This window comes from Marmota flaviventris, chromosome 14 (assembly GCF_047511675.1).
Source record: "Marmota flaviventris isolate mMarFla1 chromosome 14, mMarFla1.hap1, whole genome shotgun sequence".
Lineage (NCBI taxonomy): Eukaryota > Metazoa > Chordata > Mammalia > Rodentia > Sciuridae > Marmota > Marmota flaviventris.
In genome coordinates, this window is record NC_092511.1 from 39,005,389 (window position 1) to 39,024,455 (window position 19,067).

At 39.7% G+C, this 19,067-nt stretch overlaps 1 protein-coding gene across 1 annotated transcript in view; it reads right to left on the reverse strand.

Annotated features, from left to right (window-relative positions):
- Lhcgr (luteinizing hormone/choriogonadotropin receptor) overlaps nucleotides 1–19,067 on the reverse strand; it is a 57,837-nt gene that overhangs the window by 23,218 nt on the left and 15,552 nt on the right. The window contains 5 exon segments of the mRNA XM_027934329.2: nucleotides 4,667–4,744; nucleotides 4,833–4,907; nucleotides 8,176–8,250; nucleotides 11,421–11,495; nucleotides 13,760–13,831. Coding sequence (XP_027790130.2) covers nucleotides 4,667–4,744; nucleotides 4,833–4,907; nucleotides 8,176–8,250; nucleotides 11,421–11,495; nucleotides 13,760–13,831 — 375 coding nt within the window.

The window sequence follows — 19,067 nt, forward strand, 5'->3', positions numbered from 1 at the left end:
TAATAAATATAGAGGAATACTAGAATGTAAAAATTTCCATTTTGTAACTCCCTTTGAAATAACGTGAGTAATCAACTGTGCTGAAAGATAGTTACCCAACTGAACATCCCACCAACTCAGGGTATCACATCATGATTTACTTATAAATGACAAAGAGAAAAACATGTCATTACAATAGAGGTCTGGCTGTCAACATCTTAAGCAAGTAGCCAAGTAATGGAACAGTGTGACTTCCTGGTTTGATGCAGTGAGAGACATACCATTCCCTTTGCGGTGCTCTGATAGAAATATCTGGCCTAAATCTAGTCATGGCAATTCAGCCAAATGAATCGAGGCAGCCTGAGCTTCTCAACAGGTTCAGTGTCATATAGAACAGAGGAAGGCAAAGGGACAGTTCTAGGTGTGGAAGAGGTATGGGAGATGAGATTGAGAGGACTGAGTCCACTCAAAAATGCAATGCATAAACTTTGGATGCTAAATTTGAAAAACCCATACAAGACATTTTCACTTAAATATGGGCTGGATGATGTAATACAATTCCCAGTGATTTTCTTAAGGATAAAGGTACTATGTGGAGGGGGGAGATATATGCTGAAGTACTTAGGAATGAAATGTCATTATCTTTATAATTTTCTCCTGGATGATTTGGCAAAAGGGAAATGTATATACTCCCATCTATAGATGGAGTGGCTGTGGCAAGCTGGTAATAGTTGATGAATCTAGGTAAGGTGTATAGGCATGTTAATCACATCATTCTTTCTATTTCTTGGTGGAAAGACAAATGGAAAGTCATTTGCCTTGTAAGTCATATAATAGTTGATGACTCTAGGTAAGGAATATGTTAGTCATATTGTTCTATTTGTTAGTGGAAAGACAAATGGAAAGTCATGTGTCAGTTAAAAAAATTTTTTTTAAAGAGAGAGAGAGAGAGAAAGAGAGAGATAATTTTTTTAATATTTATTTTTTAGTTTTCGGTGGACACAACATCTTTATTTTATTTTTATGTGGTGCTGAGGATCGAACCCAGTGCCCCGCGCATGCCAGGCGAGCGCATTACCGCTTGAGCCACCTCCCCAGCCCAAGTTAAAAAATTTTTACATAAAAAATATTCAAAAGGAGATGATGAGATACAGTGTTTTCAGTATGATCTAAAATAACTAACCTGCTGTGGGTTACTGCATATTAGCCTTTAACTAGTTAATTATAATAATTGGATCTGCCTAAGGATGCATTCACAATATCATTGAATAGACAGAGAGGGAGGCATGTAGAGGTGGCCTGACTTGGCTAAGCATGCTTGATGGTAAGGCACAAAGCTGGGACTAAAATGTAGCCTTTTATTTCAACACCCAGCAGCCTCTCTGCTAAGGCTTCGTCATGGGTGCAGCCAGGAATCTTGCTATGCTTTACCAGATACTCCTTCTCCAAAGGATCTTAGAAAAAAAATCGCCATGACCTTCCCTTGTCTTATTAGATTTCAGATGTGAATAAAGGTTGCCTCTTTTTTGAGACTGGTATCACCAATCATCCAGAATATTTTAAAGGTGGTGCAGCTAAGTGCTGCTCATTTGCAGTGGGGTGGGGGTGGGGGTGGATTTCAAGGTGGCATCTTGAGGAGATTTAATGAAAAGCCAAAGTGGCTATAAAGGGACATAAGAGTATAATGCATAGTTTTAGCATTAGCCCCACTGAGCTTCTCCTGCATCAAGTAAAGTGTTTTGTTTTCATTAAATGAGCTCACAGTTGGTAAAGATTTAGGTGGGGTGAGGGCAGGACAGGTTCCACTAAAAGCAAAATTTCAAATACTACTAATAATGAAAAGAGAAGGCTTGCTTTCATTATTTTCTAATTAAGGAGTTGAACTTTATAGCTGGGAAAATAAAGCTTTCCTCTTTAAGTGTAATACCCTTTATCCAGCAGGGTGCTCCACATGATCCTTCACTCACAGAAGGGCCCATTCAGCTGAGAATAAGTGCCAAGCAAATGACTAATCACTCCCCTTCCAGATGAAGTGCCAAGACTGAGGAGGGAGTTGGAAGCACAGTTCCTCACAGGCCCTCTGGGAGAGATGAATTTGAAGTCCTCATTAACTTCAGAGGTGGGGCAATTACACCCGACTGGCAGGTACTATTCCTCTTAAACTCATAACCAACACAAGTTAATGTCCCTGTAAAAAGAATACCATGCAGCTCTTATGCATACATACTAGAATGTGGTGTCTGAAAGGAAGCTTTGGTTTCTCTTCAGTTTGGTGGGGTGGCCCTATCTTGGAGCTCATAGTTCCCTGTGGATTATACCAGTGTGCCCCTCATGCCTCTGCCCTTTCATTCCACTCCACTCCCATTCCTGCACATTTACCTATTGGTTCTTGATTATTAAGGATAAAATTGATGAAAGTCTTGAATATTTTGATCTTTGCATAAAAGCTACTCTAGTACATGGTTTCTTCTTAGTTTTTTTCAGAGTTTCTTCCAAGCCTTGTCCCCTTTATCTTTGCATTCAAAACCCCTGCAATCCAGTGTCCCCTCCACCCTAGCCATTTATCTGGAAACATCTTTCATTTCTTAAACAGGATGTTCACTCCGAGGTGTGAGCCTCATCCTGGCCATGCTCTTGCTCTTGCTGTTTCCTCACTACCCCATCTCTATTTTGATACCACATAATGGTTAAGAACATGCCCTCTGGAGCCAGATTGCCTGGGTCCAAATCTTGGCCTTGGATAAATAATTAAGCCCTTCATGCCTTGGTTTCCTTGTCTAAAAGTGGAGCTGAACCTTACCATATAAGGTTGCTGTGGAACTTAAATGAGTTTTAAAAGGTACTTAAAACAGTCCAGGCATTTAATAATGCTGTCTAAATATTAGCTGCTCTTAATACATTTACCCATACAAATACTACTGAATCTGTGAGGTACAATTCAAGTCTCAGCTTCACCATGTAGCCTCCTTGGAGTTCTCCAACCCAAGAGGAATTCTCTGCATACCACACACTTGGAGGGGAATATCTACTGGCTTGTATTATTCCTTTGTTATTTCATGTCTCCTACCCTCATTGAGTTTATAAGCTTCTTAACATGAATATTGTCGTGTCTTTTGTGTTCTCACTAAAGGCATTGTGAGACTCAAAAGTCGTAAGCTATGTGGTGTCTCCTCACTCAGAGTTCATGCTGTGAATACCCTGTGGAAACAGGGGATGTGGGGACATGATATATAGTTACAAATCTGTTATGCAATGGTGGGTTGGAAACAATTTATACACCGCTGCCAGAGCCATAGTGTGTGAGGGAAGTGGCAAGAACTGAAAGATTATAGAAAAGTATTTCTGGGATCTACAGAGTCTCCTTCCTAGTGTTCAAGAGTTGCTAGTAAAGAATTTGAGTTATTTTAAAATTAGTTTGGTTGTTGCTCTGTATCCTTTTGATTGCAGTCTGAGCTGGGGCTATGTTAGTCACAGTTTTGTAACATGGCAATTATATGTGTAAAATTATATCCACATAAAGTAAAAGTATTATACAAATGCAGTGTGCCATTGATACCAATTTTTAGGATCCATTGCTATAAAAGGGAGTTAAGATGATCTTTCCTCTTGCTTTCATCTTTCTCTTTACTCCAGGGTCATTCCAATCCATATTTTCTACCCTCCACCCTGAGCTTATTTATTGCCTCATCACAATCCCACCATGGGCTGTAACTAAGGTGGAAAGAGTGAGAGGGATGTGCATGTGGGGAGCAGAAATGAATATATGTCACTGGACTTTGGATAAATGAGACATGGTGCTTAGGACGCTGCTTCTGAGTGGTGGGCAAGGGAGAGTATCCATGTGAAGAGGGATGGCAGTGTTCTAGAGTGAAGGAAGTCACTCTGGTGCATTGTAAAGGGTATGGGCACTGAGTACAGTGCCCTTCAAATTATGATTACATGTAAATTTCTTGGGATCCTGTGAAAATGCAAATTTTAAATCAGTGGGTCTGCACGGATCTTAGAGTCTGAATTTCTAACCAGCTCTCAGATGATGCTGAAGATGCCAGTTCATGGATGATACTTTAAATGGCAGGTCCTTAGGAAACATAATGAAAAGGACAGGGCTTGTGAGCTTAGTAACCTAAGAGTGACTGTCAAATGAAATGTCATAATTTTTAAGTATCATGGAATGGAGGAAATGGGCATTGATGGTGTTACTTCAAACATAAAGTGAGAGAGATCCAAGGGGTAAGTGAAAAATCAGAGGGAGAGAACAAAGTCCATTGATGAACTACTCTACCTACTTGGAGAGTGTCCTTCCAAACTTTGCTCAGTTGAAACCTTGAAATTCCTGTGTTTCTTTAACCATGTTTTTTCTTTAGTCATAACCCTCTAGGCTGTGTTTTCCAAGCCTCAAAGCATTCCACTGATTCACTGAACAATTTTATCACCTGGAAATTTAGTACTGCAAATCTTTAGGACCTATTTGATTGATTTTAAACTGAATTGAGTGATTAGTTGTCCTGTGAATATATAACCCAACAGTGATCCCATATCACTCCCCCAACCCTTGGCATTTTAGGTTGAAAAGGATGTCAACAGTTGGTGAAGAAGGTGTTAAAACATGAGAAAGAGCTCACCTCAAGCCAGAAGTAAGAATAGCAGGAGGCTGTGTGGCAGAATGAGTTTCTGGGAGTTTACTCACAGTGTTATGGATTCGTTATTCATCCCTTGAAAAGCATTTCCTGGTATGGTGGTTATGTACAAGTTATCACAAATTTCTCTTGAGGAAATAAATGAGAAATATTTACTTTCCAAATTTTAGCTGCAAATAGGAAACTGTTATGCATAGCAATCAGCCGGGTACTTACAGAATGAAATTAAATTCGGAGGAGAAGATCTTCGTAACATCTGGAAGCATTCGAATGCCTGTGTTACAGATGCTCCTATGATTCAGGGCAGGATGGTGATGTGGGCAGAGAGTGGGTAAAAGTGATTGTCATTAAGGCATAAAGACAAAAAGGTGTAGAAAGGCACTTTGCAAATGCTATTTTCACTTTAAATAAAAACATTGAATTTGGCTTTATCAGTATCATTTCTAGCTGATGAAGACCGTAAAAATTCAAAGGCCCCTACTGCTCTGGAGAAGTTGTTCTAATCACTCCTATTTAGAGATCTAGGAGTTGGAACTAAGCTTTCAGGTCTTTTTTTTTTTTTTTTTTTTTTTTTTGGAAGAAGTAAGGTTTTTTTTTTAAATTTTTTTTTTATTGGTTGTTAAAAACATTATAAAGCTCTTGACATATCATATTTCATACATTAGATTCAAGTTGGTTATGAACTCCCAATTTTACCCCAAACACAGATTGCAGAATCACATCGGTTACACATCCACATTTTTACATAATGCCCTATTAGTAACTGTTGTATTCTGCTACCTTTCCTATCCTCTACCATCCCCCCTCCCTCCCCTCCCATCTTCTCTCTCTACCCCATCCACTGTAATTCATATCTCTCCTTGTTTATTTTCCCATTCCCCTCACAACCTCTTATATGTAATTTTGTATAACAATGAGGGTCTCCCTCCATTACCATGCAATTTCCCTTTTCTCTCCCTTTCCATCCCACCTCATCTATCTGTTTAATGTTAATCTTTTCTTCCTGCTCTTCCTCCCTGCTCTGTTCTTAGTTGCTCTCATTATATCAATGAAGACATTTGGTATTTGTTTTTTAGGGATTGGCTAGCTTCACTAAGCATAATCTGCTCTAGTGCCATCCATTTCCCTGCAAATTCTATGATTTTGTCATTTTTTAGTGCTGCGTAATACTCCATGGTGTATAAATGCCACATTTTTTTTATCCATTCATCTATTGAAGGGCATCTGGGTTGGATAACAAAAATCAACAAATGGGACTTACTTAAACTGAAAAGTTTTCTCTCAGCAAGAGAAACAATAAAAGAGGTAAATAGGGAGCCTACATCATGGGAACAAATTTTTACTCCTCACACTTCAGATAGAGCCCTAATATCCAGAGTATACAAAGAACTCAAAAAATTAAACAATAAGAAAACAAATAACCCAATCAACAAATGGGCCAAAGACCTGAACAGACACTTCTCAGAGGAGGACATACAATTAATCAACAAGTACATGAAAAAATGCTCACCATCTCTAGCAGTCAGAGAAATGCAAATCAAAACCACCCTAAGATACCATCTCACTCCAGTAAGATTGGCAGCCACTATGAAGTCAAACAACAACAAGTGCTGGAGAGGATGTGGGGAAAAGGGTACTCTTGTACATTGCTGGTGGGACTGCAAACTGGTGCGGCCAATCTGGAAAGCAGTATGGAGATTCCTGGGAAAGCTGGGAATGGAACCACCATTTGACCCAGCTATTGCCCTTCTTGGACTTTTCCCTGAAGACCTTAAAAGAGCGTACTACAGGGATACTGCTACATCGATGTTCATAGCAGCACAATTCACAATTGCTTTCAGGTCTTTTCCATTTGTATTTTCAGCCTGTCTTTTCACATTAGATCAATTGTATTTTCCTATTTTATTACATTCTGTTTCCTTCTGGTAATTAGCTTATTCTGTGCTCTTGATAGTTATAGAAAGCATCCCTCTCTTTTGGAGCAGGTTTTAACTCAAACACTTCAGGAAGATTCATCTCATGTGAGAAATTCATCTTCCTCATTATTAAAAACCTTCCTTTATTTATCTACCTCACAGTTCAGGAAGTTCTTTCTTGTACCTCATTGAAACCATTGTACATTCTTGTGGTGTCTGGAGCTACTCAAGGATCCTCTTCTTTTCCTCCAGTCTTTTATTTAACCTCCAAAGAAGAGAGAGGCTTAAGTGACAGGTAAAATTGAACTTTTTATTATAAGAATGGACTCCTTCAGAGGCATCCAGACAGTTGGATTTCCCCCAACTAAGTTTTAAATTCACCAGACCTGGACAACTGATAGGAACTTTCTGGTACCCTGGTGACAATGGAACAAAGCCAGGTTTCCCTTCTGGCTGTGGGTCTCTTCTTTACTCATAACTCTCTAGAATGGATGAATGAGAATCCATGCCCTGTCTGTGGCTGGAGACAGCAGCTTGGGCTTAGTTTGGGCAAGAGGGTTTGGGTTGGGGGAACATCATATTTTTGGGTGAAAATACTATTTAATAGATAATGACTCTTGAATAATAAGGGGCAGTAGTGGTCAAATTTGGTTCTTTGTTATTCTTATGTTTTTTCAAAGTGATTGATACTGCAGGATGCTCACATGCCTCTAGGTCTCCTGAAGATTGGGAAAAGCAGAACACCAGGGTTTGGAATTGTCCAATGTTAGAGTTGCCGAAGAGCTGTGCCAGTTCTATCAGCACCTCCTGCAGGAGGCCTGGGAGCAAGATGATGATGTGGATCACCAGAGTGATGTTCCTTCCCTGCCCCTTTGTTTTTCTTTTTTAAGGTAGTGATGGGAAGTGGATTGGGGTGTTTATGAAATTTAATTTTTTAAAAAAGAAGAGAGAATTATCTAAACTAGGAGGACTTAAATTTTTCTGCGTGAGTAGGGAGGACTTGATAGGTGAGAAGCTCTGCTATTGATCAATTTATAGATTGTATCAATTTTCAGGAATTTTGGCAAGGACAATTGCTGTTGGGCTACAGTTGTACTCAATTTGTCATGCTAACCAGTAGTGTTGGTATGATTTAATGGGAAAAAAAAAAGATTATTTAGTTTATTTCTCTCAGTACATGAAGGCAGTACTTAAGAAGTTTTCACTTGACAAATGAATGAACAAATGAGATAAAGGAGATACACAATTCTCAACCAGCAACTATGGCCAAATCAGAATTGCCTCTCCCACTTTCATCTACTATCTGCTCACCTTAGAGATTCTGATGTACCCTTTTTGGAATATTGTGACCCCCGCTCCCTTCCCAGGGTTAGCTCTGAAAGTCACAGCAAAGAGTGATGTTCTTCTCAGGTGTTTGGGACACAAAAAATGCTGGGAACCACTTCCATGTATGCAGAAGAACCCAGCATGGCAGCCAATAAGAAATGTCGATTAAGTTTAAATCAGAGAGCTAAAGAGGAGGAACATGCAAACAATGCCAAGTAGATGGTTTTAAAAAATATTTCTCAGCCTTTTAATTATTTTGGTTTTCATCAGATGCCGATCTTCCCCTTCCCAAATGGTTAAAAAGGAAAATTTCTCACAGGTATTTTAACCGGGGAAGATTTGTAAATGCACCAGGCTCAATGTGTACCAGGTTTTTGGTGTTCTGGATCAATCTGTAAAGAGAGGGGGAAATAGGAAGCAGTTTAATTGATGGGTATTGTTTGGAATGCATGAGGCTGTGGTCACCAGAGGTTGCTGCCTGAAAATGGAATCAACAAAATCAAGCAAATTTATGTGCTTGAGAGGAGCTCCCGAGACTTTGGAGATGGAAATGGTTTGCTGAAGACCTATTGGTTATTTTGAGGGAGCTTGGCTCAAACCTTTTGAAGAGGCAGGTGTAGGTATCATAGCTGTACATCTCTACCCGCCCCTCTTGCTCCCCATCAAATAGCTCTGACATCCAGAGCTCCTGGCCAAGGAGATCCTGTCCCATTGTGGAGCCTGGTTGGTGAGAGATTCTGCACTCAGGAGAGAACAAATTAGTTACTCTCCTCTGCAGGCAAATTAGTCCTCTTCATATTGAACTGGCAACCACACTGAGCAATTATCCAGATGGGCACCCAGTCTATGCAACAGCACAGAGTAGAGGCTAGGGGTTTGGATTTTTGGAAACTTAGGCATAGTGTATAGATAATTTGCTGTGTGATGATGCCCATCTTAACTTCCCTTAGCTAGTGTTTGCTCCTGCAAAATTGGAATAATAACATTATGTCTTCTTCCCGTCTCATAGGTTGGTGGGTTTTGAGTAATAGAATAGGTCGAGATAATTTGAGACAGATAATTTGAGCTATGATACTACAATGGTGTTATTGCCTCCCCCCCCCCCATTCCATCAATTACTGTGACCCTGTAAGAAGTAGCCACAATTGTTGAGTACTGCCTACTTTGGATTCAATAAAAAGCCTGTAAATATGTGCTGCTTTCTTGTCCCAGGTAATAACAACCTAAGGACATGGTAATCACCTTTGTTATACAGAGAAATATAGTATATAGTTTAGGAATATGCACTGTGAGATCAGTTGGTTTTATTTGCAGGGGGATGGAGGGTACTGGGGATTGAACTCGGGGGCACTTGACCACTGAGCCACATCCCTAGCCATTTTTTTAAAAAACTTATTTAGAGACAGGGTCTCACTGAATTGCTTAATACCTTGCTTTTGCTGAGGCTGGCTTTTAACTTGCAATCCTCCTGCCTCAGCCTCTGGAGCTGCTGGGATTATAGGTGTGCTCCACCGCACCCGGCTACCAGTTGGTTTTTTTTTAATCCTGATTTTACCAATCATATGAACTTGGATGTTTTCTCATAGGATAGTTTTTGAGGAAGACTAAATGTGGGTGTCTAGTTCACAGCAAGGCCTTATCAGGTGTTAATAGTGATTGTTAGAATTGAAATTAGGAAGTTGAATGATTTCTTTCCAGTCACACAGCTGAAAAGTAGCAGAACTTGAGTGTGACCCCATTTTTCTGACTCCAAGTCTAGTGCTGTGGTTTCCTATAACTGGCATATATTTGCAAATAAAAGATGGAAATAGGCATCTGATTCTTCAGTGTGAGTGATATTTTGTGGTAATTATTTTTTCAACAACCAACTCAAGTAATCATGGGCCACAGGGCATTATATGGGTGAGATGGAAGAGGCTTTTTACCTCTTAAAGATCTCTGGGGGTCTTACCTTAGACCATTTGTTCATATATTAATTCACTCAATGTACATTTACTGAATGACTACATGTTCCAAGAACTGTCCTAGAGACTGGGGATACAATTGTGAAAATGCAAAAAGAGTCTGCATTGAGCTGGCATTCTAGTGTCAGGGACTTCATTGGGAATTGATAAATATTCCCTTTAGTGTTCTTTATTTTTCTTTGTGTTGATAAATGTTGCTTTACATCACTGGAGGCTTCATTATCATTAGCTTCCCTGGTAGTTCTCAATATAGTATGTGCTTCAGCATTACCTGGGAAGTTTGTTAAAACTGCAGATCTCTAGGTCTGGGAGAGCACAACTATAATGGGCTCTATGCACAATTCGGCTTCAAAGCCAAGTCTAGACATTTTTGTTTGCACTAAAATACTCATTATTTTGGATTTTTCTGTAATCATTTGGTGAGTTAGTCTCACCACTCTGGCTACACTATCATCTCCTAGTGGATATTTGTATTTTATCTCCTTTGCATTCCAGTGGTGCTTGGCTCAGAACTGGACACATGGTGGGTACTCACATACTTATTGGTTAATTATTCTTTTTAGATAGTTATTCACTGGAGCATTTACAGGGAGACCTTGTGGTATAGTGGAAAATACATGAGCTTTGAAAAAGATAGGCTCAGAATTGAATCCCAGTCCTGCCATTGTCTAAAGTTTCACACTGGTCAAGTTGTGGCACTTTTCCCAGCTTCCATTCCTTTCTTTGGGCAAAAGGGATAATTATCCCACTCTGCAAGGTGGCTGTGAGGATTAGTGACACAACCTAGAGGAAATGCCAAACAGTAGAGTTCAAAAAATATCCCATGCTGCCACACTTCCCTTTCTTGTACTTTTGATACTCCTAAGCAGGGGAGACTGAGGGATCTTTGCTTGGGTCGGAACCACATATGGCAGTGGTAAGAGGTCTGGTTTCAAAGTCATCTGACCTGGTTTCTAGTCCAGCTCTGGTACAACTTGCTGTGTGACATCAGGTGAGTTAGTTGACCTCTTTGGGTCACAGATGCATCATGTGAAAACTCAATTGAGTTGGACTTTTCCCATCCTCTTTTTGGAATTAAGAGAAAATGATGAATTGGAAGGGGTTACTTTAAAAAGTGAATTCCAAAACACCAACAAAATACAGCATGTCCAACACACAGGGGCTCAATATGGGGCTTTTCATGGTAGGTATTCAAGAAGCATTTTACTGACACAAAGAATATGCCAGAACAGCCCCCAATGAACCACTTCATGATCTCTAAGCTCCTTTCCAAAATTTTCAACTACCCCAAGTACTCCATACCCTCCCTTCCCTAAGGCAAGAGCTACTTGGCAGAACTTCACAATGTCAATTTTAATTTCTAACAGTGTGTTGTGATGTTTCAGGGTTTATACAGCTCCCAGGGAGAAGCAGTTGTCACTATGGCAACCTTCAGGCCACTGCAGTGAGAGAAATTAGTGCCTGCCCAGACCTAGTAATTGCTGAGTCTTTTCCTCTTGGATTCCTAGCAGTAGATGCTTGAATACAAATACCAAGTGGGCTCCAGCCAGCAAGGGTAATAGTGTACAGCAATAAACTATCTGTTAGCTGATGCTTACATTTCAGACAAATTGAGGAGGTTGTCAAAGGCATTAGCTTCTATCCTTTCCAGGGAATCACTCTGAGAGATTTCTCTAGGGGAGAAAAAATAAAATAAAAAAAGAAGCATGAAAGAAATGACTATGTCTACATAATAAAGAGGGGTGTGTGTGTGACCCAACAACTAGGTGCTGCATTGTGTCCCTCTGGAAAAGAACAGAATGTGCGAGTTCTGCTTACATCACGAAATACTAACATCTCCCTTTAGGAGCACCCATGGGTGTCTACAACCCAGGTGCAGTTGAAATGTAAGTTTCAGTAACTCCCATTTATATGACAGGCTTTTCTCTTGTTTATCTGTGACTTGGAATCACAGATTTGTTAGAAGTAGATAAGTCCTTTGAGAAAGATGCACAATTCTTGAGAAAATCTAACCAGACTCTCTTGTTTTGGAAATTGAGTCCCTGAGAGGAGAGGCAAATCATATTTTTGTGAAGTCTCAAGATTAAGATTAGGAACACTTGGGTCCCGATTCCATCACTGTATTGAAGCTTTAATTTGGTCTAAATTAGTTGCTTCCTAACTTTTTTTTTGGTTCTGGGGATTGAACCCAGGAGTGCTTAACCACTAAGCCATATCCCCAGCCCTTTTTTATATTTTATTTAGAGACAGGGTCTCACTGAGTTGCTTGGGGCCTCACAAAGTTTCTGAGGCTGGTATTAAACTCATAATCCTCCTGCCTCAGCCTCCTGGGCCACTGGGATGACAGGCATGCATCACCACAACCTGCTGTTTAATAACTCTTAACCCTTGATTTCCCAAAACACTCTCCTGAGGCTATTGTAATGGTTAACCTCTGCACGTGGCATCCATCATAGATTGTAATTATCCTTTTCCTTGACTGTTTTTCTTATTCTTGAGCCAATCAAGAACATAAAAATTTTTATTTCCTTCTGAATCCCTGTTGGCTTTATATTGCCTGGTGCATAGTTAGAGAATGAATGAATAAATGAATGGACTAGTGAATAAACTGACTTTTTAAAAACACACAAACATAAAGCAACCATCTTTGCTATCCCTAAGTATGTCAGTAATGTCAGTGTTATCCAAAATCCCAACATGAGCCACTATTTGCTGCCAGCTGAGATAAAAGTCTCAAATTCACAAATTGTACATTTGTGTATTTCTAAGGTTAATGCTTACCGAACGCTTCAGACTTGATGAGAGCTTTAGCCCATAGAAAGGCAGAGCCTAAGGCTGTTAATGTCTTTTCTGAACAACACAGTAATGGATTGCCTGGGCTGATTCATCTTATTCCTACCTAATGTTTGCTTATTTAACTGTGTGGCTGCTTTTCTTAGTAGGAGGTCTTAATGCATTGAAAGTTATCAAAACTCAACATTTAAACTTGAGAGCAGTCAGAAGAACATGGGTTAGGCTCTAGTCAACTGACATGTCTGTAACCAGCAGCAAATACACTATAAGATGCACAATTCTTGAGCATATTTTAATATTCTTAGTTTAATATTTTTATTGCTTCTTTTCAGTATAGAATTTTAATAACTTAATAATGATAATATTAAACACCCTAAAGAGCAGCAGAGTTTCTCCAAGGAGCTAGGCTTAACAGTATAGCGTCTTCTTTCGAGATGTAAATCTGCCTGAAAGTCCAATGGATTGTTAATGTTAGAGATGCCCTATAGGAAAAAAATAACCATCCTTTGATTCAGGTTAGCATTAAGGAGGATGCTGGAAAGTTCTTTCTCCTGAGAAAATTTTCTCTTTATGTATGGAGTCTTTGACTCTGGAAGCTGAAAAAACCCAGGGACAAATGATTGAACTTACATCTGACAGACATGAGATCATACTGCATTATCAGGCTGCTTTACACTTCTGATAAATGCCTTTCATCAATAAATCTATAAATACTGTGTTTTTGTCATACACTTATTATATTTTAGATACAAAGATTATCTTCTGATGCACAATAAACTTCCAACACATTTTCTTCTGTGTGGGAGTTATCTAAAAATGTGACACAAGGGAATAGCTGTTCTAGTAGAAGAATTTTTATGATTGAAATATATCTTGTTTTTTACTTAAAAAGTGTATCATCACTTATCAAAATGCATTCAATTCTTTGAACCAAGGTTAATTATCTGGATTTTAATGACTCTTGAAAATCATACCTTTTCTTCAAAGGCCCCTAGGTATTATTTGTATTCTGAAGATAAAAATACTTGGGTGTCCTAAACACTGTTTCTCTTCTAGAAAAATTATTCTTTTTCAGTTGTGTTTTTTAGAAGAAAATTCATTACTTTGATTATGAATGTCTTTTAATATGCAATATCTTACTTACATTTTTACGACCTCATTAAGTCCTCTGAAAGCTTGAGATGGAATGACTTTGACAGGGAGATAAGTGAGTGATCTAGAAAAGAAAAACGAAAAGCCAAGAGTTTAAGTTTTCAGACTGGGTTCCTTTTAAGTTTATAAATAAAGTGTATGTGTATGTGTGTGTGTGTGTGTGTGAGAGAGAGAGAGAGAGAGAGAGAGAGAGAGAGAGAGACTACAGAGGTAACAACAACTGGATGCAGGTTGAGTATTCTAACATATCAATAAGGAGATATACCATGACTTATTTTTTTTTCATCTTTAATGCATGACTTATTCTTGGTCTTTATCAAAACATATGTAATTGGGTGGTTACGGTCATGAACATTGGGATTAGATGCATCTGGGATCAAATCTCCATTGTCTCACCTCCTGATTATGTGACCTTGAGCATGTTCTTTAAGCCCTCTGTTTCTTTTGTCATCAACAAAATTGGAATAGTAATTCCTATCACACAGGATTGTTGTAGTAATTAATCAAGATTACCTCTGTAAAGTCAAGGCTCGCACCAAGTAAATAGTTAATAAATGGCTTTAGAGTGGTCCTGTAGGCCTGATTGGGAGGATGAAATAAGAAGCTTTTTTTTTTGGATACAGTGGAGAAATGAATGATGAAAATACAATTGGGAACCATGCAAGTAGGAGAAGGAAAAATTCCCTAAGTAATGGCCTCTTTCCACCTATCCTATCTTCCTCAGGCAGCCATTTCAATATAGTCCCAACCAGACCACTCTGCTCCTATGGTTTTATTCACATGGGCATTTCACATCATTTGGGAGAATGTCTATGAGAGTATTTCCTTCAGGCACTAACATCTACAGGAACAACTTGAGTATTCATAAAATTGAGGTGAAAGCTGTACAAGATATAGGAGTTGAGAAAAGAGCTACAGTTGGCAACAGGAAAACCAGTTCAGGATGATATGGAAAGGTTAAAGGATCTTGAGGTTAAGACGGTGTATAAGAAAGCTTCCGAAAGTTAGAGATGAACATTCAACCATTTATTGAGCATCTCCAGTGGTTCAAGATTTTAGCCTCAGGAATGGCAAAGAGGAAGGGAATGGATCAGGTCATTTCAAATGGAAATCCAGTGACTAATAGGTATATGAGAACAGAGTGGGGAGATGCTACCTCATTTTTTCTAGATGTCTACACAGCAGGGACTGTCTTAGCTTTCAAGAAGAAACAAGTCCTCTATGATGAGCAAATATCAATCAGTGAGGCATTAGAAGGAACTTGCTACATTGTAATTCTGTTACACACACCCACTTATAACTTTATTTTATTCATGCAACAATGGCGTGAAGGGGTATTTCCATTTTGATAGCAGAAGAAATTGGGTCAGAAAGAAATTAGGAACTGTGGACAAGGTAACAACCAAGCAGACTGACTCTGAATGCCTTTTCCAATGTGCAGTACTGGGCTAAATGAAGCAAGTGATTCCTAACCCATTGTCTCTTGGTGAGTAAGGTGGAAGGACAAGCACTCCATCCTTGCTTCTCTTGAAAGGAAGCATGTCACACTCTGTTTCTCTCTCAAAGCAGCTTACCAGCAGTTCCTCTCTTGGAGCTAATACAGAGGAGTTTTACAGATTTCAGAAGAGTGCTTTCATTCAACAGTTTCTTAGAGATGATACAGCCTAGAGGAAATAATCCAAACTGGTCCTCTGATTCTGTTCCTGATGACTGTCCCACCAAGCACATTATTTAAACCCCCAAATTATTTAACAGGGGATCTGAGAAGAACAGGGATAGTGGAGGGAGAAATCTTCTTGCCATGGCACGTTTGCTTCCTATATTTCTTCTGGAATCATGTCTGCTTGGCTTACTGATTAAAAACACAGTTTTATTGCTTTTTGCACTGCCAAGCCAATAAATTTCCAGAAGAGAAAGCTGTATTCTACTGTACCCCATGCAACATCAATAAAACTGACAGCCAAATTCTGATTCCAGAATCTTTATTGCTGGGGATAATGCAGTGCAGAACATATTTTGGAGAGTGTTTACATAAAAGCTTCAACCAAACCCTTCAGAGGTGTTTATTCATGTAAATGGAGCCCAGAAGCCTGCACCTCTCAACAGGCGGCCTGTTTCCCTAAATAGGAGCTTGCTGCTCCCAGAAGAACAGTTTGGTTTAGATTTGCCAGGGGGTTGCCTGAGCTCTTGATTGATGTATGGATGAAGGAAGAGGAGCAAAGGTCGGACAGAAGTGAGAGAAGCTATAGATCACGCACTGGCTGTCCCCAGTGACTATTGAACAGCCCTGGTGCAAGATGAAATTTTGTAGAGTTGATGTCCACGCTGCAGAGTGGGAAAGGCAGCTATAATGAGAGTGAAAATAAGAGTCCCCACCTAAAAAGGGACACTGATAAAACAACAGACATCTCTGAGGATGTGGCTGGGTGCAGAAAGAGGCCTGGGGCCAGAGAGTGGGGAGAGAAGCGGGGTGAGGCAGGTACATGTGCTTTTCACAGCAGATGTGTTCCCAGGAGGCACCATGGAGAATGTGATTCTGTGAATTCAAAACATTTTTCCCATTGCTTAATACTTTTATTTCAAGAAGTCTTGTTTCCATTTTTGATTTGTCTTCAGTTGGAGCAATACCTCAGCATTAAGTATTGTTTCCTATATTTAAATTTGTTCATGGTGTAACCTGAATTGCCTTGTGTTTTTAAAAATATATTTTATTTTAAATTAACATGTAACAATTTCAATATTTATGGAGTAGAGGGTGACATTTCAACACACCTGTACAATGTGTAATGACCAGATCAGAGTAATTGGCATATCTATCACCTCAGACAGGTATGTTTGAAATCCTCTCTATTAACTGTTTTGAAATATTAAATGAATTATTGTCAACCATAGTTAACCCACTGTGCTATTGAACATGAAAAGTGATTCCTCTAGTCCAGATGTGATTTGTTAAGGGCCATTGCAATTTACACCCTGTGTAGGTGCTTCCTTCTCTGATGGATGCCTCTATTATTCTTCCTAAGATGCCAGAAACTTTTAGCAATGTGAACAATTATCTAAATAACCCCACAATTCCATTCCTGTTTACATCCCAGAGAAATTTTTAAACTGATACCTAAGGAGACCTATACAAGAATTTTCTTGACCACATTGTGGCATTGGGAGTTAGGTGTCCATTCCTGGGTAAGGGTGCAGGTACAATGTACACAGTACATACCTAACCAAGTAGATGAACACTCGGAAGCTGAAGGCACACAGAACAGCTTGGGTGAATCTTAGAATCATGGGAGTGAGAGAAACAACTAATTTAATATACATAACACTATTTGCAGAATTAAACTACCTACACACAAAACCTTAGAAATTTTAAAATAAAACACATGAACATATGTTAGGATTGGTTGTCTATGGTGAGTTGAGGAACAGAAGTGGGAGAAGGGGATAAAATAAATAATTAAAACAGAGGAAGACTATTATAATTTGGATCTGGAATGACCCTCCCCACCACCAAAAAAAAAAAAAAAAAAGCTCACGTTTTGAAGGCTTGATCCCCAATTACAGCAGTATTCAAAGGTGGATGTTGATTGGTCATGAGGGTTCTAACCTCACTAGTGGATTATGTTAGTAATAATCAACACTATTTAGAGTTACTGTGAGCCAGGCATGGTGGTGCACACCTGTAATCCCAGTGGCTCTAGGGCCTGAGACAGGAGGATCATGAGTTCAAAGCCAGCCTTAGCAATAGTGAGGTGCTAAGCAACTCAGTGAGACCCTGTCTCTAAATAAAATATAAAATAGGGCTGGGGATGTGGCTCAGTGGTCGAGTGCCCCCTAAATTTACTCTCTGGTACCAATCCCCCAAAACAAAAAAACAAATACTTAGATGGGATGATTAAGGCTGCCTTAGTGTCATAACCTCTGAAATATCCAGCTACTCATTAATCCCATCTGCAGGTCCTCAACCCTTCCATTTGTGGATTAGAGTTAAAGTAGAAGCAGTCTCTACTCCTTAGGATTGAAATGAAGTCACCTCACCCTCTCATCTGGGGAGTCTTGTATTTGATTATGACTCTGACGAAGCCCTGGGCATGGCCCATGCCATGTTGGTGCTTGCATTTGCCTTGACTCCTTATCCTGAAGACTGCTTGTTATCCCTCAAGTCCATCTAGGAGTGGGGCTCCAACTAGTTCCTGCCTTCCCTTCTTCCCAATCACCAGATTCCCAATCCCTGCATCTCTGTTCTTAAAGGAACACTGCTGCTCCAGACCAGTTCGTAATTGCTATCTTGTTAGAATCAACCTAGTATCTCTCACTGATGGATTCAGACTTTCAGACTGGGCCCCCTGGCACAGTTAGGGACTCTGTGATGGGGCTACCTAGTATAGTTGAGTTAGCTCCTCTAGTGGATGCTCTGGTGGGCTGTCAGAATCATCCTTTAGGACAGAGGCTCATTCTCCCAGCTGCTCAGAGAGAGGGTGGCAGAAACCCTCAACTAAATTGCTCTCCTGAAATTATACTTTCATTCTAAGATTGCTATCTCACCAAGGATTATATCTTCTCTCCTGAGCAGCCCTCATCTAATGAGTGATCGGTGTGCAGAATAAAGGTGTGGCCCTCTTATCTCAAGGTGGGCTTACTCAGGAAAGTTCTATCTTTGAGCTCTTTCTAATAACTCTTTCACTTGGGCAACTGACGTCATCTCCATCCTAGCCAACCCAAATTGCCAAGCTCCTACCTGTGCCAGAGTCCAGCAATGGCGAAATTTACAGTATTCAGATAAGTCTAATTATCTTGAAAATCTTGATAATGTCAGTTTATATCCTCTTTTGTCATTTCTAATGTCTCTTAGGTCCTCAGAGATGGGGCTTAGATCCTTCTTCTTTTTGTTTTTTGGATTTAATGGCATAGTAGACCTTGGAAGGAGTCAATTTGTCCAGTTCACTAAGTTGTTAACTAACCCTCAAAGCTGGAGAGCTTCATTACTCTTCAGGAGGGCTCTTGTGTCTCCTCTTCAAGGAATCTGTGGTTTGGAAATCTTTGCTTATAAAAACCTATCAATTGAGAGACATTTGCATTATCAAAGGGTTCTTTGTTCTACAGAAGGATTCACTGCGGGATTCCTTTAAATAGCAAACTCCCTAGATGAATGAAAAGTAGGGTTCAGTAGACACACAGATCTTTCCTCTTCCCTCCCCCCTCTCTTTAAAGACAGGTATTGCAGAAAGTAAATTATAACTGTAGGATCCTTGGTTTCTCAGAGTGCAAGCTAGTTCTCAGGGCAGGACCACCCTCTGAAGCCC